This window comes from Haemaphysalis longicornis, unplaced genomic scaffold, assembly GCF_048455015.1.
Source record: "Haemaphysalis longicornis isolate Haplotype H1 unplaced genomic scaffold, Haemaphysalis longicornis Haplotype H1 scaffold_2, whole genome shotgun sequence".
Lineage (NCBI taxonomy): Eukaryota > Metazoa > Arthropoda > Arachnida > Ixodida > Ixodidae > Haemaphysalis > Haemaphysalis longicornis.
The window spans coordinates 64,642,939-64,667,163 of record NW_027526295.1 but is presented as its reverse complement, the minus strand read 5'-3'; the positions used below and the strand labels follow the sequence as shown (position 1 = coordinate 64,667,163).

At 48.1% G+C, this 24,225-nt stretch overlaps 1 protein-coding gene across 1 annotated transcript in view; it reads left to right on the top strand.

The window, feature by feature from the left end:
• Positions 1 to 24,225, top strand: part of LOC144168012 (calcium-activated chloride channel regulator 3A-1-like) — a 95,049-nt gene that overhangs the window by 54,567 nt on the left and 16,257 nt on the right. Inside the window, exons 7-12 of the mRNA XM_077697108.1 lie at positions 4,526 to 4,753; positions 6,472 to 6,771; positions 9,226 to 9,444; positions 10,518 to 10,800; positions 13,917 to 14,090; positions 19,476 to 19,766. Of these exons, the coding sequence (XP_077553234.1) occupies positions 4,526 to 4,753; positions 6,472 to 6,771; positions 9,226 to 9,444; positions 10,518 to 10,800; positions 13,917 to 14,090; positions 19,476 to 19,766 (1,495 nt within the window). The remainder of the gene's footprint in view (positions 1 to 4,525; positions 4,754 to 6,471; positions 6,772 to 9,225; positions 9,445 to 10,517; positions 10,801 to 13,916; positions 14,091 to 19,475; positions 19,767 to 24,225) is intronic.

Here is a 24,225-nt window from a genome sequence, read left to right as displayed (position 1 = left end):
GGGTCCCGCGACCGAGAGAAGACGCAGTGAAACATCCCCCTCGCGAGAGGCACGATCAAATGCAGAGCATTTCCGGGGGCGCACGACGTTAAGTAGTTTGCGTTACGTTAATGTTGTTGCACTTGTGGCAACTGCTGACGAGAGAGCCCTCGTCAGCAGTAATTTGAATGAATCAACGATATAAGGCCCGTTCGTAGCGTCCCATTCTGTGTCGGCTCTGTGGCGTAGTGGGTAGAGCACCATGTACATTGCGTTCCGCACGCAGGGTCGAGGGATCGAAACCGGGCGCCGGATAGTATTTTTTTTTATATAGTAGGGAGGGGTGCGGTGCGGACTACGGACGTCAACGCGGGTGACATCGTGAGTTACTGAAATGCTCTGCATTTAAAAGAACTTGTGATACTGTGCGTGCATGATGTTTTCCGCAGTTTTGCGAAAATAGGCGATTCCGCCAACGCGCAAGTTATCTTTTCGGCCCCGCAAAAATTGACAAACTTTTGCAAAAATACGCATCTTTCCAAGAATGAGATCGCCAAGTGTGTTACTAGAGAGAGAGAGAGAGAGAGAGAGAGACTCTTTATTACAGAGAAAGCAGAGAGGTTTGCCAGCATAAATTCGCCGACATGCTACTCTTCGGGGAGGGGGGAGAAAGAAACAAAGGAAGTAGATGTAAGAAAAAGAGTAGGAGACAAGAAGAAAAGAATAAAAATTAAAAGGAATTTTAAGAAAGTAGCCAATTCCGCCAACGAGCAAGTTATCTTTACGGCCCCGCAAAAATTGACAAACGTTTGCATAAATACGCATCTTTCCAAGAATGAGATCGCCAAGTGTGTTACTAAAGAGAGAGAGAGGGGGGAGAGAGAGAGAGAGAGAGAGAGAGAGAGAGAGAGAGAGAGAGAGAGAGAGAGAGAGACTCTTTATTACAGAGAAAGCAGAAAGGTTTGCCAGCATGAATTTGCCGACATGCTAATTTGCGGGGAGAGGGGGAGAAGGAAACAAAGGAAGTAGATGGAAGAAGAAGAGTAGGAGACAAGAAGAAAAGAATAAAAATTTAAAAGAAATTTTAAGAAAGTAGGCGATTCCGCCAACGAGCAAGTTATCTTTTCGGCCCCGCAAAAATTGGCAAACGTTTGCAGAAATACGCATCTTTCCAAGAATGATATCGCCAAGTGTGTTATTAAAGAGAGAGGGAGAGAGAGAGAGACTCTTTATTACAGAGAAAGCAGAGAGGTTTGCCAGCATGAATTTGCCGACATGCTACTCTGCGGGGAGGGGGGGGAGAAGGAAACAAAGGAAGTAGATGGAAGAAGAAGAGTAGGAGACAAGAAGAAAAGAATAAAAATTAAAAAGAAAAGAATAAGCATAAAACGAAATTTGTGGCTCGCTCAACCTCCGTATAATCCACGAGGCCGTTGTCGTGTCGCAGGAAGTACTTCGGGCGGACGTGCGGGTGCCTGAACACAGGGTTTCGGGAGCACAAATGCAGTGTGTCCAACAGTTGCTCGGCCATTTGGGCCTGCGCTGTGGTGACTGGAAATGTGCTCCCTACTCTAACCAAAGCCAAGTCCTCCAGCCACACGAAGACCAGCTTTTCTGATGGAGGCGAAAAGCAAAAAAACCCGTGTGTACTAGATTTCGGCGCACGTTAAAGATCCCCAGGCGGTCAAAATTAATCCGGAGCCCTCCACTACGGCGCGCCTCATCGCCTGCGTTGCGTCGGCGCGTTGAACCCTACAATCAATCAATCAATCAATCACGCGAAGACCAGATGACGAAGAAAATTGTTGAAGCCATGCAAATAGCACGGTCAGATGATGCATTCGGGAGCACACCTTCGATAGCTTTGTCTCCCTCTATGCGACACTTGTGATGTAACCTAGAAACGCCATGAAAACGTGACGTATGGCACGTGGCCATGAAGGAAATCGCTGTCTTTAATTTTCTGTGTTTATTACTGTTCCCTGTCGCAAATTTGATCAAACAACCAACAAAAATTCCTTGCTGGCAAGGATGATGGTCATATCGGAAAGCTTGATTCACATAATGAAATGTAGGGGACAAAACTGGAAGGTGATGGTTGGCATGCTGCGCCATGACGGCAGATGTTGGCGTGATGGAATGAGTTTGCAGACGGGGACGTCATGGCAAGCTTGACTGCTAAATTGATGACCGAAAGGAATTTTCCGGGTGAATGATGGCAGCAAGGCACAATTCATTCGGTAGAAAAACGGTTGTAATATGAGAAACATATACTGAATTGACTGATTGACATGACATATTTCTGTAAAAAAAAAAATTAGTTGGAAGCGTTGTTCCTGTGTGCCTTTCTTTCGTTCTTGTGTTTTTTGGCGTGCAGTAGCTGATCATGTTAGAATAAAACCCGCGTTCAGCCTTTGTAAAGCAGTCAGGTTTGCGTCGGAAAAGCTGAACTGTTGTCTCAATACACCTAATGCGGAAACGTTCACCGTTATTACAGCTTTGACTTAATTGTGTTGCCGCGATGGACGCAATAACAAACCTGTGTCCGAGCAAGCGTGAAATGTCACCACCCTAGAACATGTGATACTAATTTCTCAACAGGGATGCTGTAGTGTAATGTCAAGTGTACATGGACCCTGCGCGGAGCGGAGTTCTGTCACTCCCAAACCGATGCGACTCAGCTTCCGCATGTGATTCGCCAATTTATTGATGTGGCCCCACTGCCCCGCGTAACATGCATCCAACGCATCGCACCACCAGGATCGCACAGACGTCAGAGCGAAAGCTATCTTCAAACGGTACGGCCATAACTCTACCGCAGTATACACAGACGCAGCCTCCCATGCCGGAAGGAGAGCTATGACCGCTGTTGTGACTACAGCTCAAGCCCTCCTCACAAGTGCATCCATTCCTACTACCCATGTACTACAGGCAGAAGAAGTGGCCATAGCCCCAGCAATTGCTCAAACCCCTGCAGAGATCATCATTACGGACTGCCAACAAGCATGCGGAACTTTCTCGAGCGGCTTCGTATCACCCCCCGCCACGCAAATTCTACTGCAGCATCCTCCACAAGACCGCGTAAGGATTATTTGGGCTCCAGCCCATGCCGGCGTGCCCGGCAACGAAGCTACCCACCAACATTCCCGAGATCTGACACGCCGGGCTAGTCAGGAATTCGGCAACCAGTGGCGTGTCTGTCCCTTCTCTTTCAAAAAAATCACGCAGAACTACCGCCTGCAGCCAAAAATGTACTCTCCTCCACACAAAAACCTCACAAAAGAACAAGAACGTCAGCTTTCAGTCATCCACACCAACATTTTTCCCCAATCAACTAGAGCCCACATTCTGCCGCCCACCCTGCACTCTTCACATGCCGCTTCTGCGAGGCTCCGGGCACGCTTTACCATAAATTGTGGGGCTGCGATAAGAACCCCAACCTACACCCCCCCCCCCCCTGCCCTTCCCATCGCCTGAGCACTGGGAGAGAGCCCACGAAGGGTACCTGGAATAAGGACTCTTCATATAGACGTTTATTCCTCCTCCTTGTACTACTGTCGAATCTGAGGAGGGTAAAACAAATAAATGAAATACTTTTCTTTATAGGATAACTGAACATAATAATTCTTCAAACGGGAAGTGTTGGACAACTGCAGTCACCATATAGCCGAGGTAAAGGACTTGAGAAATTCGAGATGGGACGCATAATGCATAATAATTCCGCTACTGCAGACGTTTTGGGGTGGTCCTCCCTTCATAATATGCAAACGTTGAAAACCTTGATGCCATCCAAGAAACTGTTTGCTGATATGTGTTTTCATGTTCACCTTGATGTTATGCCCCTCCTGCTTGGGCCCTTCAATGGGCCTGCAGTATGTAATAAATAAATAAATAAAACCGAAACGCGTAGTAGAGCCGGGGATGCAGGGGAGGCAATTTCTTTTCTGTTTGCACTTTGAGTGCTTCACAATAACTGAGTGGTTGCAATCAAATTGTCGGCCTCGTCTGTGTTCCTTGTACTATGCTTTTCACTCTAAATGCGCAATACCAAATCGCCCAATAACCCAACCATATCAGAAGCTATCGCACAACAGTTTTAGGAATGCGATTTTACGCATGAAGCATGCATTGTACCTTGAACACTAACCTCACTAGGGAAGACACGGTACGCCCACTCAGGCAGTCTCGACTACTAAAAGTAGAATTACTCACGCCATGTCAAACTACCTGGTCAGGGTGACACCGTACACAACGTTCGGCTTCAATGCGTATTGTGCGGGAAAACTTTGCCCAACACCCAAGAACTTTTAGGCAATTAGGCATGCAAGTAATATCGGCAGTGCAAGAACTCGATGCGCGAAACTTGCGCTTGAATTCAATACCCGACGTGGACAGTTTAGTTCCGCGGCATCAACAGCACGTAGGCAAGGAGTATTTCATTCTACGAGTCGTTACCAATGTACTCACGAAACTTCGGCTTCCATTCCTGACTGGCTGCGTGCTTACACTCTTTCTTTCTCTCTACCTCACACCCACTTTTATGGAGAATTACTACCTGCTCAAGTTCCTGAAACAGGCCGCGACCAGCTACATCCAAGGCATCCAAGACAGCTCGCAACGACTTGCCGTGGTTACCTTCAGTACGAAAGCACAAGTCGCCCACCCACTGCTGCTGGTCAATGCAAGCACACGACAAGGATTCCTGGATACGATAAACGGCCTAATACCTGATGGGAGAACCTGCATCGGGTGCGGCCTCACCGCAGCCCTGAAGGTGGGTTTCGAACTGGACAAGATTTTCCTCGGCATTCACCAGAGCACTGGCCTGACGCGCTATTTTACAACGAAGCTGTTCATGGCTATAGAGTTCAGTGCGTTTTTATTATGCGTGTGCAAGCCCCTGATCCTAAATTTAATGCAAAATGCGCTGATTCCATGCAAAAGCTTATGCGCCTAAATACTTGTATGTGCATTTTGAGTAGAATAGATATCAAAAGGCACCATATAAAGATTAGTACAGTTTAGGGTGCGCAATACAGGTTCCTCAAATATTCGCCGTAGTGCCTCCCGCGGCGGCCACGTATACGAACGCAGCGCCCCCTGTTTGCCGGCGTTCCAATCGCTTTGCGTGTCTATGTTCCTCTGCTCCTCGTGGGGGGCGTCATTCGCAACGCGTCTAGAATTTTTTGAACGTAGTATGACATTAGAAGAAAATTAAGTTCTTTTGGACTATTAAGTGGTGTGGACGTATACTCATGAAAACAACATTAAAATAGATTGAAAATGAAAGTACCTGTTCGCTCCTTCTTAGGATCAGCCCTGCGCAAGATCATCAGAAAAGTTGATCGAGTAGAAAATGTCTTTGCAAGAAAAATGGGCAAAAACTGGACGTACTTTTTTGTGAAGGAGTTATATTAAATACTCCTGAGTGTTTTGTTGAGAACCAAAACGCTTCGTAAAGGCATTCACGCCGGTTTTATATACATCAAAATTGGTCAAGCAACAGTTATAAAAATAGTTTATGTAGTCATAGCATGAAAGTGTTCCGGAATATTGTCCTAAAAGAAATTGGCTAAAAGCGGCGCAATGTATCTCTCTGAAATTCAACCCACTAAAGTATGCGCCCTCCGCCGCCGCCCCCCTCCTCCTCTTTCCCCGTTTATTACAGGTCAGCCGCCCCACAGAGGATATCAGGACCTGGACAATACATCTATTCAAGCTCTACAAAGAACTGAACATTTTCTGTGTTCGGCAGTAAAAGAGGCACAGCAATTAAAGGAACGACAATTTGTGAGCACTGTTTAATAAATGAATTTTGCTGTCAACTGAGGCTGGTACTTAAGCAAGGCTGCGCTGAAAGCTTGACGGCTGGTGGTTGCGCGCGAGCTCACTTTGATGTGGCTGCATTGGACCCAAAATGCTGGGTTTGTGCTGCTTCTGCACTGCGCGAATGAGTCATCTGCTTGCGCGACGTGCAGTGACCGGCCTCAGTACAGTTAACGTACTGTGGCTGAACTCCAATGCCCATAGCACGGCCGTATTTCCGGTAGCTTTAGTCCGGCTGGAGTCCGACGACCGCATCTCGGCTGTCCTCCGGCGGCCGTACTTCGGCCGTACACGGGTGGCTTTGGAATGGCCGGAGCCCTACGGCTGGAATCTGGCCGTATGACCGTAAGCCGGTCGACTGGCCGACGGACACTGGCCGTTGGACAGCCATGGGAGTACGGCCGTATACGGCCAAAAGGCCCACATTTGGACATGGGCCGAACATGGCTGCCGGAAAACAGCTGGACAGAAAATCACCGGCCAAAGTACACCGGCCTGTTTTAGGCCGAACAGTCCTGTGCTGCCTGGGACGGCTGATAACCGACTTTTCAGTTTAATGAACGCTAAAAGGGAGAAGCGACTTCTTAAGACAAAGACTGGAGTTATTGTAGATTTCTCAAAAAACATGATGACCTAATTCGGCGCATTTCCTTCAACTGGTTGCAGCTTCTGAACACAACAAGCGAGAGGTCAGAGGGGGCCGTCATCGTTCTCGTGAGCGACGGCAAGGAAAATGAAGACCCCGACATCCTCAGCGTGAAACCGGAGGTCGAGAAATCGGAAGTCACGGTCAACACGGTGGCACTGATGGCCGCGGCGGACCACCGACTCGAAGAGCTCGCAGTAGCCACCAAAGGGAAGGCCTACGCTTTCCAGCGGAGGCAGAAAAACGTTGCTTCGGAGTTGGAGACGGCCTTCGTTCAGGCCACAAGTACGCAGGCTGACCATACTCAGCGTGTGGAAACGGTATGCGCCCTTCAGGGCTACCAAATTAGATCTTCCAGTAACAATTGTGGAGTTGTTGAGGAGGATGCATTAGATTATCTTCAATTAAATTAAAAAAGGACGGAAGGAAAGTCTACATGGGTGGCTAAGAGCCGCTAGTTTCCAGGCAACTCCGGGTGATCTTCGTGGTGAACATCGCCAGGCTAACCCTGTTGTACAAACGAGTTGCGCTATTTAGCCACTCACTAATGGGTGTGCTCTAAACGCCCTTATGTGTACGTTGCCCACATGGGGGTCCATTCATTTTAAGGCGCTGAATTAAGGGAGATTTCATTTCAGTTAATACAGCGAAGTTTGCCTGGGCGCTTCTCCCGGGGCTGCTGCTGCTACTGTTGTTGATTTCTGACCAGTTCGCTGCTGGGTTTTACCTTACACTCCCGGAAAGCGACTGGCGGGGGGCTCCCAGGAAAGCTAAAGGAGATAACGCTGCCCTCTCCGCACCGCGCCCGAGGGTTCAGCAAGGGAAGCACTTGGACACTTGGGTGTCACATTCTCTCCGTTTGGATCTGGTGGTGTCTTCACCGAGGAGATACAGTAATCCCTCGTTATACCGAAATCGCTTTACTCGAAATATCGCTTTATTCGCAAATTATTCTGGTCCCAACCAAAGCACATGCATTTTAGGCCGCATTACTGGAAGAGGACGATGAGCTTGACCCGCTTAGATCGAAGTGGCCAGCGAGTCGTCGCCGAGCGGCGGTGACTCATCGCTGAGTCAGGCTGTCAACATGGCGGGTCAACGCAAACTGCTGTTTCCCGACGATTTTGTCGAGCCGGTCATGCTCGATTCGCACCATCCGACTTTGCACGAACGGTCCAAATGCGTGGCAGGGCCATTGAATTTTGTTCCTGAACATTGGTCAATGTCGTGGACGACATAGGGCACGAACACCGACAGTCGTTCCATAGAATCAGCAGTGAAGGAAGGGCGCCAAAAAAATGCTTGTGTCGCAAATTTAACGGCTGCACAGCTCGAGAAAAAATTGCCCAGTCATCATGCAAAGCCCCTAGTGTAGAACTAGTCGGTTTTTGTGATTGCACTGTGTACCCACAAACAGCGGTTAATTGTTTTTTGGCTCAGCAAATACAACCTCAAACTCAAGCCACTCGTAGCGTTCCGTGACGCCCTAACGCCCCATATAAAAGTGGCCACTGCCACTGCCACTTTTATTTGCGGCGACCGCAGCGTCTTGCAATGCCTTGCCAAATTGGAGCAGGAGTTGCTCGCGCCCAGGAAGAACTTGAAGCAGCCAAAGCTCACTGCCTTTTTTGCACCTGAATAAAGTTTTGCTTCACGGAATACATTGTGCTTTGATTCCTCACAGCTGTGGCGCCATTAAAGCTCGAATGCTTTAGCCTTTCTCGAGTTCTCGCTTACATCGAAACACTGCTTATAACAAATTTTTCGCCGTCCCGCTGGCTTCGTTATAACAGAGATTACTGTACGTTGAACGCACTGTCGGTTGCTCAACGTTCTGATAAATCAGCGTAAAAGCCAAGCACAACAATACACTCAAAAAATGTCAGACCCAAGTTCATTTTTCCCTAAGTATTCCATGATGAAATCTGGCGTTACGTCGTGTCCAACTCATGCGTCGTATCCGCCAATTTTGTTTTTTAAGTGCGAATGCACTTTATAAGCGACCCTGAATTCCGTTGACCGCCGTCCGTCCACACAGCAACAGCTGCGGGTGCGCGCGCTCCTCGTCTTCCTTGGCAACGGGGGGAGACGGGCGCGCGCTGCCTGGCCGCTGACATGGCACATACCCACGTAGGGGATTGGCCAGGAATCGGGTGTGAGAAGGGCTAATGCACCCGGTTAAAGGAGTACTGACACGAAATTTCAAAGCTGAGATCCGCTCTAGCAATCAAGTACAACGACAACACAAATAGGTGTCTGTGAATAAATGCATCTTTCTTTCTTTGTAGTTGTGTGTGTGTGTGTGATCTCTCTTTCGCGAACATTACCGAACCGCGCAAATTCAACTCGTGCATTCGCACTTTCACATTCTTCCCCTCGGGGAAATGCGGGGAATTTTTTCTTCTGGTGGACGCCCTATGAAACGCGTCGCAGCTATTTGGAATTGAGAGCGCGCTCATGGCAAGGTGTTCTGGGGACACTTTTTGGGGACACTTTTTACTTAGCTTGCACCCTTCTGTTGAACATTACCATCGACTTTTTCCTGTTTATTTTTAACTCTGCAGCTGAGCTTTCCGCGAAAATGATCCACTGTGCCTCTCCCATAATAAGGAGGATTACTCTTCTGATGATTGCAACGGAGCACATAGTAACCGGGAATACCAACTAGGAAGAGGGCCTCTTGGTTCGTATAGGTTAGAAGAAACATTGCCTGAAGTCGCACAGCCGAGGCATATCACCTAACCAGTTCTCGTGCGTCATTTCTGCCCTCACAGTTGGTGGACTTTGCGGAGGTCTTCAAGAAGAAGTTTGAAAGGCAATTCCACATCGATGCCGGAGTGGGCAACAACACCGTGGTTTTCATTAAACGTAACTACCCTGAGAGATTGGATCTGAAGTCGTGGCTGGTGGATCCCAGCGGGGACAGGTGCCAAGCGTGCAAGGAAACCCACGACAGTGCCGGCACCATCATCTCCATTCCAAGCCCCGCCCAGGTAACGTAAACCGCTATGCACTCCTGCTGCGAGAACTTGGAACGATTTCCAACACCGCTAAACTCATCTCGCCGCGTTTGGCCGCTGGTGAGTACGCTCGGAGACGTTGGTTGATGTTGATTTTTTTCACCAACCCAAATCGACAGCGTTAAAGGCGCAACCAACCGCTTTTGGTGGAGGGCAGGTCCTCTAGCTCGTATAAAAGACAGCGTTTTCTCTAGAGGAGTAACAACAATTACTTTCTGAATAAACTGTTAAAAGTAATTTTAATTTGACACTAAACTTTCTGAAACTGGAAAGGTAGTGCCATGCAGTGCCTAAATGTGCCTCTACCGACCGTATAGCTTGTATTCACTGGAGAGGCACGCATGCAGGCAACCATGTGAGTGCACCGTTACTGGTTACGTCGGGCTCCGCGAGATGGCGTTACTTGCCCGTGTTAAGCACATGATTTGTGTTGGACGTTCCAAACTCTACCCCACCGAACGCAAAGCAATGCTTCAACTCCAATGTGAGTGCAATTAATAATCTATCTGTTGACACTACCGTTGAGAATCGGGTCGAAACGGAGCAGACGACGCACGCCGGTGTTTGTTTTTCTGCTGTGTGCGGCCGCAGTGGCACAAGCCGCGCCATGTCCGTGGCGCTTCAGGCACGCCCGTGGCTGTTTTCAGTGTTACCAAGCGAACAAATTGAGAGTTAAACTTTTCAATGAATACCACCTATACAAACAGCTCCGTTCGTTTCGATGCGTCATTCACAACCCACATAACGGAATAGGGAAGACTGCGTTTTATAGTTGTTTTAGCTAGGGACAAGTTTTTAAGTACCTCTTTTCATTTCCCGTAATGTTAAAAGTTTTTTAGCGGGTGACTCACTGCCATGGTGGCCAACATTCGTTTCGGCAGCCGATTTAGACTAGTAGAACTAAGAAGTTCGGCTTCTGTCGTTGTAGGCCCCTATCAGGAAACAGTTTTGGTTCAAGGTGCTTTAAGTGATGCCCTTTTATTTGGGATAGAGAGCATATACTACGCAGAAATCGGTTGGCTGTCCATTTAACGAACTCGTTACAGGTTGGGGCTTGGACGCTCCACCTCGAGACGTACCGCACGGCGGAAACTGCCGTGAGCGTTCATATCAAGTCCCAAGCCAGAAGTGTCGGTGGCGAGCCGATTCTTGCCACTTGCGAGGTCGGCTACAAACTCGTGGAGCGACCGGAGGAAGCTGTCGTCTACGCGAAAGTCGCCTCGGGAAAGCGAGCGGTCTTGAACGCCGTTGTTGAAGCCGAGGTCACCGGCCCCGACGTGTCTGGCCAGCCTTACCAGACGACGTTCCTGCTGCATGACGATGGACAAGGTGAGGCATCGTAGCTTGGTGCTCAATAATAAGCCGACGTTAAAGCAGCGATGAATACCAAACAAAGTTTTGTTCAATTTGGTAACTCACAAGCTCTGTTCCAGCAACCAAATACGTCTTTAACTGAAAAAAAAAAATTCTGCAGAAATTCAGAGAATTATCTACTAATGCGTAGTATTCTTATTTTGCTTGTCTTGAGTGTGAGTTTTTTCCAGCCAAGTTTTTTGGGTTTTTTTTTTTTTTTGTAAATCCTGTCCGGCCAATTATGTCCGTTTGCGCTATTATACCGATTACAAGCGAAACTTTCGCGAAATCTGCATTTTAGTGGAAATTCTATGCGTTATACGTTTTGCCATTTTTGGTAAATTCTAGACATTTTTTCTTATTTCTTAGTTCTTCAAAAATTCGTCCGATTTGTTATTATAAGGATTACATTTAGAAATTCCGCAAAATCTGCATTATTGTGGAAATGCAGGGCGTTACATGGCCATGGCTGTGGGGGCACTCGGCAAAAATGCTACGCATTTAAAAAATCCAAGAAACATTGAAAAGCTTTCAAATTTCGCGCTACGTTGATGATATGGACAGCAGTATATGTGGGCCAGCACTAAAATCATAGTTACCAGTGTGTTAACTGCGCGGTAGCATTCACTTTATACGATGAAACGGAACTAGGGACACCCTGCAGTCGCCCGGTCATGATTCTTGACGGTGGCTTAGGTCTGTGGCTGCCAATCGCACAAACAATACCACGTGACGGCACGGAAACATCGCCGGAAGATGGTTGAGGAATCGCCACAGCTTGATATGTTTTCTTCGTTATCTCGATCATTCGTTTGAAATTTGAGGTAAAAATTGGCATCACTATTATCGAGACCCCAGTGTTTTTAACGAACCAAACTTGTATTTTGTCTTGATGGACTCTTCAAGCGTAAGAATGGAATGACTGGAGGACCACTAGTACCTCACACTGGCCTTGGAAACCACAAATGCTATTGGTTTTTGGAAACAGCGCTTCGCACAAATAACGCCAGTGATAATTTCCTTTACCTACGTGATTCGCGCCGTGACAAAAAGAATGTTTATAGCTTGCGTTGCCAAGGTTCACACTGTAAAACGATGGATCCCTGGAAATTTCCACCTTTATTCGTTGGCTTTTTCTTTCACGCAAGCCTACCGGTTGTCTTTCTAAGGCAGTCGTGTCTTCAACACCACTGAGGAGAGAGAGAGAGAGAGAGAGAGAGAGAGAGAGAGAGAGAGCTCAATATTAGATGAAAGCAGCGGGGTGACCAGCATGTTCCCGCCTGCATGCTACTCTGCGAGGATGGGGAGAAGAGAATAAGGGTTGTAAACGAAGTAGGGCAAAAGAGAGAGAGAAAAAAAGGAGAGGTAAAAAAATGAACTCGAAGCTTTGCGTGGGTGACGTTAAAGTCCACATGATCTCACAGGTGAGGATATGAAGTGCTAGATTGTCTCTGCGACGCCGATTTCGTGCAGATATTCAAATAAGGCAACCAGCACTTTTCGCTGAGATGGTGCAGAGGGCCCAGGGCCAAGAGCTTTTAAAGGAGAGCTTTCAAAGATATAGATCCGCAGTTGAGGCACTCGATCTTTTGTGCGAGGTGATCTCTTTCCTGCATGTATGTCGCACACTCCAGCACGAGCACAAGCAAAAAAACCAAACCGGCGGTCTCTGGTGACTAGCGTATTTAAGTTCCGCTCTTACGCGTCATTGTGGAGGTTGCGAACACAAGGTGGTGTGTGGGAGCTGCACAATCTCGCAGCGCTTGCTTGTCGTACTCCTTTTCGAAGTTGCCTGTATCGCGCTGAAAATGTCAGCATAAATTGAATTCAGTTCATAGCTCTTTCTTTTTTTATGGTTCGATATGCACCGAGAAACAAAACCTATCTGAACGGCTTCGTCTTGACACTCACACTTGACACGCACCTTGTGGTCATGTGGGTTTGAACATACCCTCGACTTAACTCTCTGCTGTTCTCAAACTGCTGTTAATGCGGAGCCTTCGTAAAATGTATGTGACCATTGCAAATTATAACGCTGCTAATCGTTTTGTTATACAACCAGTAAAGCTCATAAAATTGGCTTCATGCACTTCTTCAAACTAAAATAAAAACGCTCTATACCGCTGCTATAGTGCCGACATAGGAATCAACGCTAAAGAAAATTCACCTACATAGTTATCCCTGAAATCTCAATTCCCAAAAGTAACCATGCTGGGAATCGTAATCCGAAATTCACTAGGTGGATACAGTGTGGGATAAAAGCTAGCCGAAGACTTATTCGTATGCAACAGCAGCGAAAAAACTAACGTATTCACCTATTTAGAAAATGGTTTTTGGTGAGCTTTCAACTTTTTCAAGCGAAGCTTGTATTGTTTGGCTTGCGCCGTCAGTGGCGTTCTAAAAGCATCTCCCCTTCTTCCTCGCCCGCATCTGTGGCGCGCCAAATCACGCCACGATGTCTTGTGCCGTCGGTGACGTAGCGCTTTACCCTGCTCTTTGGAATTCCCCTCTCTCTCTCTCTCTCTCTCTCTCTCTCTCTCTCTCTCTCTCTCTCTCTCTCTCTCTCTCTCTCTCTCTCTCTCTCTCTCTCTCTCTCTCTCTCTCTCCTTGCTCGCAACTGTCGCTCCTCGGCGCAGCTGGCGGGGGCGCGCACTATGCGCGGCGCATCACGCCACATCGCAAGTGCGCTCCGGAGAAGGCGCGTCAGCCTGATCACCATCTGCTGCGGCATGGGTAGGCCGCGCTTCGTTCGCTGCGCCAAGAATTCGGGCAAAGCTCAGCGAAAGAAAACAGTTTCGTAGTGGTCGGCCAATAGTTATCCGTTTTGATTTCTGTAGTTGCAGGTTTAGATTTTCGCAGAAGGAATTCGTTTTCGTTTTCACTGAGGCCAAGCTTCGCGTTTCTGGCAACCCCTGTTTCCGGAGGAAAGTGGTTCGTTAATTTTTTCGATATACGCGGTAGCCAACAGATTGTATTCTTAGTGTGTTCCTACGCGTCAGCACGGTTGCTACCTAAAAAACGTGTTGTAAATGTTTAAAACCGACGGCATACTGACGTATTCGCCTTCCCACCCGTTGATCCTGATTCACTAGCACCGGACAACCACGCCAACGACGGGACGTACAGTGGATACTTTTCTCGGCTCATGGGCAAGGGAAGATACGCTGTCTACGCCCGTGTATCGAATCAGAATGGAACTCGAGTCGCTGACCCCTTGGAATGTTCAGGACGCTTCTTCAGCACAGCAATGTTTACGCTGAGTACAGGTGAGTTGGAACAAATGCAACTACATCGCTAGTAGCACATAAGCAGTTACTGTTAACGCCCGTTCGCACTTGCGACGAAGCGAAGCGATTTTTGTAGCGGCGACAAACGACAAAAACGATCGCCGAACGACAAAGCGGCAGAAATTACGTCGCTTTCGCTCGCTTTCGTCGCAAGTGTGAACGGGCCCTATACGTATACTCTCACAACCCACGAGATGTTTCAGTTGTCTCAGATGGGCATAAGCGAGCTCATTCGGCGTCATCAGACAACCAGGTGTAACCCAAGTGGATTATAATTTACGAAAGAAAGAACGCGAACTGAGTCGAAGTACGAGTACTTTATGTTACCATTCTTGCTTTCAGAATCAGAAAATGAGTTTAATAAAAATTTCATTCATTCATTCATTCATTTGTTCATTGATAATGTATACATGAGTGACAATAGAGAAGGAGGTCCCAGAGCTTTGTCCTCGTTAATTTGTGTTATCAGATAAATTGGTCTTTATAACAGCTTTATTGCGTTTGCCAACGGTTTTTCTAGCGCCTACCGCCCGCATTTTCTGTTTTGTGCTTGCGCCGCAAAGGGAGGAGGCGGCGTGATAAACGGCAGACAATCCGACATACGTTGGCCCAACGGAAAGCTTTGAGGTCTACCGACGTTAGCCGTTCCCCGGCGCTTGACGTGCACTGATTTTGGTGGTTTTTTTTGTTTGTTTGTTTGTTTCATGCTTAGGCCGCATAGCGAAGGGATGCGCGGGACAACCTGAAGTTAGGCCTAACGCAAGGCTTCGAGGTCATGCATTGTATTACCGATACCCGCAGCGTGATGTATGAATTTGGCGTTGTTTGGAACTCGTTAGGCTCAAAGTTATGGGTACTGTTAAGCCTAAAAAGCGCTGCGGCACATACCCGCGGACGTGTATTGGCCAACGCTTACCCGCGCGATTTTTCGCCTGTGTGATTCCTAACACTCGCCCAGTGTTACACACTCACAGAGCAACGCACAAAACAGCAGAGCTGTATTGGCCAACGCGTACATCCTAGTTTCATTTGTTTCGTACGGGTCCCAAAACTCACACAGTGTTTCTAACTGGAGAATTGGAGTAGTTTCATGTTAATATAACATGGTTGAACCACCTTCGAACCGTCGATTTGCCCGCCATTTTATTTTTATTTCAGCGAGCTATGAGGTGCTTACTTCAAGGAATGAACTCAGTCAGACTTCAGCTTCTATAAATAACGCCGTTAGCAATCTCCTGCTAATGTTCATCTCAAGTAAAGCTTCATCATCAACATCATCATAATCGCCATCGCCATCAGAGAGTCTATGCCCACCGTGAGAAAAATGCCCCTCTCATAGACCTGTAATTACTTTTACCCTGCGTTATCCGCGCCCGTTCTTCGTGTCGGAATTTTTCAAAGTGAGCCGGAGCTTTCTTGGTGGGGCCGACGGCGTCCTCTGAAAAAACTAACGCATTTCCTTACACAGTAGAACCCCGCTCGTACGTTCCCTGAGTGCTGCGCTTTTCCGGCTGCTACGTTGTTTTTGTCTAGTCCCGGCGCAGCTCACAGAGTCCCATGTATTAAAATCCTCACTGTTGCATCATGACTCAGAGTACGTTCCCCGATCATTCGTCGCAATCTGACACTCCGAACCCGCCCAGGCAACATGTGCGGACCGCCATTTTGACGTTTGATGAGCCTTGGCCATGCTTGGCTACGGAACTGACTGCATGAAGCCGCACGCGGGTGCGATTCGTCACCACTAGATGGAGATGGCCCTACTCTATGCTATCACCATCATCACTGCGCTTACAACGGAAGTTTGACTTCGTAATTCCGGAAGTGCGTGTTTGCCATAAAGGCGCCGCCGCGAGAATAGCACGCGCTCTCCTCGTCATCGTGCGCTTCAAGCTTTGAGAACACCGTTGAACTTGCACCTGCGAACTTTGCCGTGCCTTGTTGGCGTAGCGAAAACGGGAGGCGCTTTCCCTTTCAGGAAGAGTTTCATGTACTAAACACAGTAGACAAGCAGCCAGCGCGGAAGAGAGTCGACATCGCTAGGGACCTTTCATTGCCACGCGTGGTGTTTTCCAGCGATCGCAGAGAGCGGCAATCATATACATTCTCGAGTTTGCTAAGGTTCGGAAGCCAAAGTTGCAGCTTTTTGCGATTGCCGGAAAACACCACGCGTGGCAATGAAAGGTCCCTAGCGATGTTGACTCTCTTCCGCGCTGGCTGCTTGTCTACTGGGTTTAGTAGACGTGAAACTTCTTCTGAAGGCAAAGCGCCTCCCTTTTTTGCGACGCCAACAAGGCACGACAAAGATCGTGGTTGCAAGTTCAACGGCGTTCTCAAAGCTTCAAGAGCACGATGATGACGAGGGCGCGTGCTATTCTAGCTGTGGGGCTTTATGGCAAACACGCACTTCCGGCATTCTGAAGTGAAACTTTCGTTGTAAGCGCAGTGATGATGGTGATAGCATAGAATGACAGAGGGCCATCTAGTGGTGACGAATCGCGTCCGCGTGTGGCTTCATGCACTCAGTTCCGTAGCCAAGCCTAGGCAAGGCTCGTCAAACGTCAAAATGGCCGTCCGCGCATGTTGCCCGGAGGGGTTCGGACTGTCAGATTGCGATGAATCATCTGGGAACGTACGCTGAACCGCGACGTAACAATGGGGATTTTAATACATGAGACTCTGTGTTAGCGGCGCGGGGACTAGTCAAAAACAACGTAGCAGTCGGGAAAACGTAGCACTAAGGAACGTAACAACGGGTTTCTACTGTATAGGGACCGGGCAGCTGGACGGGTGGTGCCACCACTCGGCGCTCTCCTCGTCAGTGGAATGAGCCGGTGCATTGGACTACACAGTCTCACGTTGTTTTTGTCGTGTTTGCTTCGGTGCTTTGTATGTTTTGGTGGCGTTGTGAGCAGACATGTGAGATGAAACGAAGTCTAGACAGATGTGTTGGGTTCTTAGATGCAGTAATGACTACGTAAACTTGTCGGACGCGTCCAAAGTTGGGTATTGGCTGCAATGGCGTGAGCGCTTTTTGCAGCGATCTGCGCTTGACTCCACCCGTTCTGAGTACGAATAAAACTACTATTATTAGTATTATTTTCTCCTTAAATTGACTAACGGCTACGCAAACTTATTGGATGCTTGTAAGGTTGGGGAAGGGCTACATTGACACGAGCGCTTTTTGTAGCGCTCTGCGCCTGGCTCCGCGCGATCTGAGTAGGAATAAAACTATTAGCAATATTAGAATTCATTTCTATCACTTTAAATTATCTTCACTGGTTTCAATGACTACGGTTTCCACGCCAGCCTTAGCGCTAGGATACCTCGATACGTGTGCTTTAAATAGAAAGGCACCTGCATACGAGGTGGATTACCGTGTAGCCGTAGAAATGTTGCGGTAGTTTACACTTTATGTAACCGTGAGCTTTGAACCTTCGGTTTTGGTGAGCGACACTGTGACAGCAAGGGAGCCTGAAAGCCGAAGTGGAAATCCCACGTTTGTGGTGGTCATTTTATCAAGAGCCAAAGTTATTCACTCACCCGACAGCCCAAGCTACAAATTATCCCTCCTCCCCTTACCGTTTTACCACCTGCGTAGAATAAAGGCTGGCACCGATAGTTAAAAAATGTGGCAGTGTTAACGTCAGCCGGTGTTTTTTAATGCTTAAGTATTCTTTACGGAGTACCTAAAAAAATCGTGTAATGCCTGGTGAAGACACCAAAAACGCGCGATTAGTTGCCTCAAATATGAGTGCATGAGCCCGAGTCCACCTCAACAGACGCATTTCCGACACGCTGGAAAAAGTTTAGATTTGGAGAGGGGGCATGGAAGTTCAAAATTAAACAGCAAAGTCATCTAGACCTCCGTCTAATGATTATGATGGTTGAACACAAAGCTTTCTTCGTGCGAAATCGAATGGGAAATGGTCAAAATCAAAGACGCCGCGATCAAGAGACCAAACTGCGTGCTGGTCAAATTCGACGCTTAACTAGTCAAAGTTTAAATCCAGAAGGCAACCAAGGAAACCCATACGATAGAGCTTTGCACTAAACCATCATCGTCGTTAGACGGAGGTGTGCATGATTTTTCAAGCGTAGGTGGCAGCTTCTAAACCGACCGCAGCAATCAGTTGTGAAGCTGAGTACAGGTTTCGGGCACCCTACTGTCTGGCGTCCTTCAGCCACGCAGGAATTGGTTCTTGAAAACCCATTTACCAACTAGCCAGCAACCATTGGAATTCTTGTAAAGCAATGCTTCTCCACGACAAGCAATAACGTTCTACTATCATGCGGTATTTATTCTATCAACGATTACCGATGGCTGTAGTAAGAGCATTTCTGTGAAATTAAACACGTTTCAGCCGTAGGTAATGAAGTTACGGAAGCGTGGTCTGTCACAATTTCTGTTTTGAGGTAAATCTTCGAAGACACCCCCAACTTTGTCTTTCGCTTGTGCACGACGTCGACGCCGTTTCGTCATCAACTGCCAAATGCCAGCGCCGCAGCATTCCTAGATTGGTTGCACACACCGGCTTTGTGGGAGCATTTAGCGGCAATATACTTCTCGATTCGCGAAACTGCTTGCAGGCATGAAAAAATTGCATGAAGCAACGAACTTTCACTTCCAGCTTGACCTCCAGCTTGGCGCATTGAGCATCGTCTGCTATTTGTAAATACTGAGTATGGGCGTAAATAACAAACATGGCATGCCTCGTAAACGTCACATCCACGCTCAAGATTTACCCATCTGAAAAATGCACGTGGGGTTACGTACGCTTTGCAAGCCACACCGCAGAAAAACGACAAAAAGCCATGCACAACTACGCTGCGCTAACCGCCACCGGCATTCCACTGACGAGCGGTTCGCCACGGGCGGCGCTGTTCGCTGAAACGACGGTGGTGCCATACAACGGCCGCCCGGTCCCTATATCAAGCCCAACTCATAAGATCAATATATTAATATATTAGGTTTAAACAAGGTCCCCAATTAAATAAAACGGCATATCTAATCTCTAGAAGGGCGTAAAAACAGTGCTTTCGAAAAGGCGGCCAGCACAGTGCTGATCTCATTTGGTCGTCGCTATGTCGTCTCGTTGCCGTGTCCTCGCGCTGTCTTCGTAATCATGAGTGTTTGCTAAACATGCCCAACTGCACATCGTGATGGCTGAAAAAAAAAACATTTTTCTAAAGAGATATAACCATTTGCCTAGTAATGTTACCAACAGGAAGAATTTGTTCAACGAGCAAAAGGAGTGCAACTTTTCGCTAACTTTTCACTTGTTGAGTGTACCTTGTTGAGACTTGAAAGAGATGTGTTCTGTTTTTCTTTCCTGGTGTGACCAACCTTTTTTACAACACCAGCGCCGAGCCCTGGGGCTGCATCCGAGTATCCCATGGATGACTTCATCATTGTCAACCCAACCTCCGACGACGCAAAGGGTGCGGCGGGTGACGTGTTGGACACCGTGGAGCCTTTCCAGAGGGCCGCACACTGCGGGTCCTTCCAGGTCAACGTGGACATTGTGGAAGAACAGGTGCCTCCTGGAGACATCCGAGACCTGACCGTGGCTGACGTGCAAGTGGAGGGTAACGACACGCTCCTTGTGCAACTCACCTGGACCTGGCCCGGAGCTCACTTGACGGAAGGGACAGGTGAGCGTCGAATGAACGTGCACAAGCACCTGATATCGGGGTAACGAATAAGCAAATACCGGCTGAAAGCTACATTAAAGGAATAATATTGTCACTCATCGAATGCGGTTAGTAAGCGACTTCTGTAAGGAGAAAAGCAAAAATACCCGCGTGTTCGAGATTTCTGCGCACGTTCAAGATCCCCAGGTGGTAAAAATTAATCCGGAGCGCTCCACTACGGCGCGCCTCATCTCCGCGTTGCGTCGGCGCGTTGAACCCTACAATCGACCCTACGAGCAACTTCTGTAATATTCTGCACATTTGTTTGGGACTGAAGTTGATGCGTTGGTGCAAGTAAGGTTCATAGCAACTAACAAATGACGAACAAATTTTGTAGTGAGTGCCGGGTAATTGTTTATTGTAACCGGCGCGCAGAAGTTATCGGCGTGTAGCATGTTTATTCCGCATGCTGTCGCCGAGCCCACGGCGCACGCGCACAGCGGAGCTGAGCGGCGCGGCTACGAAGAAACGCCGCCACGTACAGTCGTCCAAACTGTTAACAACAACAAAACACGAGGTGCCTGCCTGCGCACAGAGTGGCAGCTCACGATAGCTACAGCCGCACCTTTGGCGCCTGGTTATCAGCACTCACGATGCTGCTCTACTGCCCTCGGGTGTTTCAGCGCATGCGCACAGCCTGGCTTAGCAGCCCGAGTGCTATCGTAAGCTGCCGCTCTGTGCATACGCTGGCACCTCGTTCTTTGTTGTTGTTAACAGTTTTGACGACTGTACGTTCAGTTAGTGGAGTGTTCGCCTGACGTAGGAGTAAACAAAGGAGTCACGCTTCCCGCTGGTCGCTGTCTTCTGTAGCTGCTGTTATCTCATACGGCAAATAATGATATGAGCAGTCTGAGTACTACCGTGGCGCTTATCGCTCCGGGGGACGGCCCTCTTGCCGATCGAGTTGGCCTTGCTTGCCAGGGAGTTTACGACGCGCAAGCAGCCTGTCGGTCGAGTGAGTCGCACCACGTGATGTGAATTCGTCAATCGCGTTGTCCGCTGATGGCAAATAACCTCGACGGGCCCAGCAGTCGTCTTTGTTGCTTCTTTGTATATAAGCGAACAGGTGTGGCTGCGGTGTTGGATGAGCGCGTAGCAGTCTTTTTACTTCAAATTTCATTGTGGTGGTGTGAACATTTATACAGGACGAGGCGTACGATGGCTACCCGTTCCGTCGAGGCAGCGTGACTGGCAAGCGGCTTGTAGGAGAGTTGTCTCCGTTCCTACGACGAAGAACCAAAGCCCAACCTAAACGGTTTGAACATGGCGGGTAGAGCAAAAACGATGATACAGTTGCACACCGGCGTACCAAAATGATGAGAACTCGAACGGGCAGAGTAGCGACATCGAACTCTGTCCCAAACGCACTGATCCGCTCGCCCAAAGGCGCGGGCTTGCAACGGTAAAAATGAGTCTCAACAAGTTTCGAAGCAGAGTGAAAGCTCCGCAACTAACCTCCGCGTCAGGCCCGCACATGCGCAGGAGGGTTCTTGGGCCATGCCGCAATCTCGAGGTGCCTGCGCGGCGGGGCATGTACGGCCCTGCAGGGTTCTTTTGATATAACAGCTTCGCCGCACACCATTGAGCCTCCGCGGGAAAGTGCGACGGGGAGTGGCTAAGTGCGCTGTTGAAACCCTGGCGCCGCATCAGCACGCACCACAGTCGATTCGTAACAAAAAGCAAGACAGCTCTCGTCGTAGTCTGTTATGTGCAAATAACTTAATGTTTCGAGTGCGTTTTATTTACAAATGTATTCGTATGTATTGTAAGCCATGAGAAATGGCGAAAGCAACATTTCAGACAGTCCTCTAGTGCCCCACGGAACTCCGTGCATATTTTCTATGTCGGCGGAAATGCAATGTTCATCCAAGTTAAGTGTTAAACAAATGATCCGGTATCGCTTATCGCTAATCATTATGGGTTCTCGTGTATAGCTTCGTTTGCCATTTTTATGCTTAGAGAGAGAGAGAGAAAATTCTTTAATGAGACCGAAGAGGTCAGCACTGCATAATGCTGGGCTTGCTACTTCAGATGGTTGGTGAACATGTGATGAGGGTTATATTAGAGAGTTCACTCTAGTTATATGCTTACATGACTAATACAAATAAGAAAAAAAAAGAAAAAAAAAACGAAAGAAACTCCACCAGACAGACACATTAACACACAAAAAAGAACAGGAACACGATGCGGCTGTTGCCATTAAAGGTTGTAATATTGCCCAGGCTAAGCGGAGTGCCTAAGTACAGTTCATGTTTATTTAATATACAAGCCTAGTAATTGCGTCAGTTTAGCCCTACTCGTTACTACCTGTTGAAGTGCTGAAACTTGGAGGCCCCTAACATATTTTCTTACACCAAGCAGGGTAAGCAGACGGCTATCTACAAAGCAAATAAAATAGTCATGTTGACACTTATAAAGGCGGAACAAGCACTTTTCCCAGTACAGCGTCAAATTAGGCCGTCTGAAGATGCTGATTTTTGGAACGCGTTTTCATTGGTTACTGTCGAGAAATAAAACAGACCAATGGGAAATCGAAGAATAACTGCTGGCTCACCCAGTCGAGGTAAAACTACTGGACGCGTTTTTCCTTGGTAAAACCCGTCTCCTTTCTGACATCGTGAACCTTTTGTTTAAAGGAGTACTGACATATATATTTTAATGTACCATTTCATTGCTGTTAGTGATGCTTAATGGCTTAGCAATGCCGAAACAGAAGTTGAAATATTTGAGCGCGGGATATTTAGTTAGCTAGAACGGCCTGAAAATCCGGTTCGGGTTCCATTTCTTTGAGCCCGGAGTGTGCACACGGCCGAAACACGCCTTGACCTCACCGTTTTGCGGGGACATCATAGCACTACGGAGGCCGGCGCCAGCGTTGGTTGTCCCCTCAAACAGCACTCCAGTGGCTCCCTGCCCATTGCGGGATAACTGGAAATGTGAAGGCGGGCGTTGCAGGATCCACAGTGCATGACCAACGTGGATCGAAAATACCAGTGTCATTTTGTCGGAAAGATACTGCAGCACTTGCATCCAGTGTGGCATGGAGCATGCACCGATCGATTTGGGCCGACGCATGCCGCCATTACGCGTCCCTATACTCTATCGACCCACACTTTAATTATAAGATGCCACCTGGACTATCCAAGCATGATTAAGCCGTACTCCACCGCATGCAGTTGAATGTCGCTTACACGCGATACTTCTGTTACAATATCAACCAATACACCTCGCCTCTGTGCCCACAATGTGATGTGCTGTGCGTGAAGATCTGCAACACCTCATTTGTGACTGGGCGCGCTTTAGTACACAAGCAGTGTCTCTGGGCCGGCGGCTCTCCGTAGGACTAGAACGTAGGGACGTATTAGGTCCCTGAAATTCTTCCAAACGGGCCGCTCGTGCTACGAAAGCCTCATTGGCGTACCTAAAAGACACAAGTCTTGATCAGACTTTGTAAATATAGTTAAAATTATATGTGTTCCTGTTCGCCATTATGAGCGTCATCGCATTCATCTGGCGTAGCAAGCCAGACAGGTTAGGCCTGCTGGCGTCGCTGTTTCATTTAAGATCGTTCACTGTCTCTCTTTCTCTCCCTAAGCTGCGCTTCCTGAAGGCGTTAGGCCTACCACCACAGTGGACTCGTATTTAATGATTCCTTCATTTTCCATCCTTTGAGATGAGGGAGGCAAGGAAAAAAAGCTGTATGAACAGCTTGACTAGCTCCCGCCCCCAATGCGATGTACAATATGACACGTTCAAGTTTTAGGCAGCGTACAGTCACACATGAAAGAGCGCAAGTAAAAGAAAGAAACATTACAAATAAGAGGAAAACAAACAACCATCACATGACCGCTGCCAATAGAGTCGCGGATGGCGACTTTTCTTGCGATTGCCGGCTATATCATCAGCTCCTGCCCATGGGCGTCCGGAAGGGAGGGCAAGGGGGGGCAACTGCCCCCCCCCCCCCTTGGAAATTGGGATTATTTTTATGCACTACAAAAAAGCTGCACAGCTTCGTTTGTTCATAATTAAAATAACTTTGCCCTGAAGGACGGAAGAGAGGAGAAAACGACACCGACGTTCTCTCCTTTGTCCCTTCCTTTAGCGCAAAGTTTGGAACCAACTAGCGCAACAATCCACGCTACTCAAATGATTAGCACACTCAGGTCCTGCGTATCCGTATGGAACGCCCTTCAGGACTGCGGTCAACATTGCACTGTAGACACTGACTAACATTGCCGGTAATATGACGGCAGCGAAACAGACTGCTGTGCTGGCTATTGAAGATAGCGAACAATTCTGAAAGGTTTGGCGTTTTAGATGCGACGCATCTCTTGCTCTCGGGTATGTCCCTTCATTGTTGTCGTTGTCGCGGCGTTGTCCGCACGCTCACTGCACATGCGCAACTCTCCTCCGTTCTTCT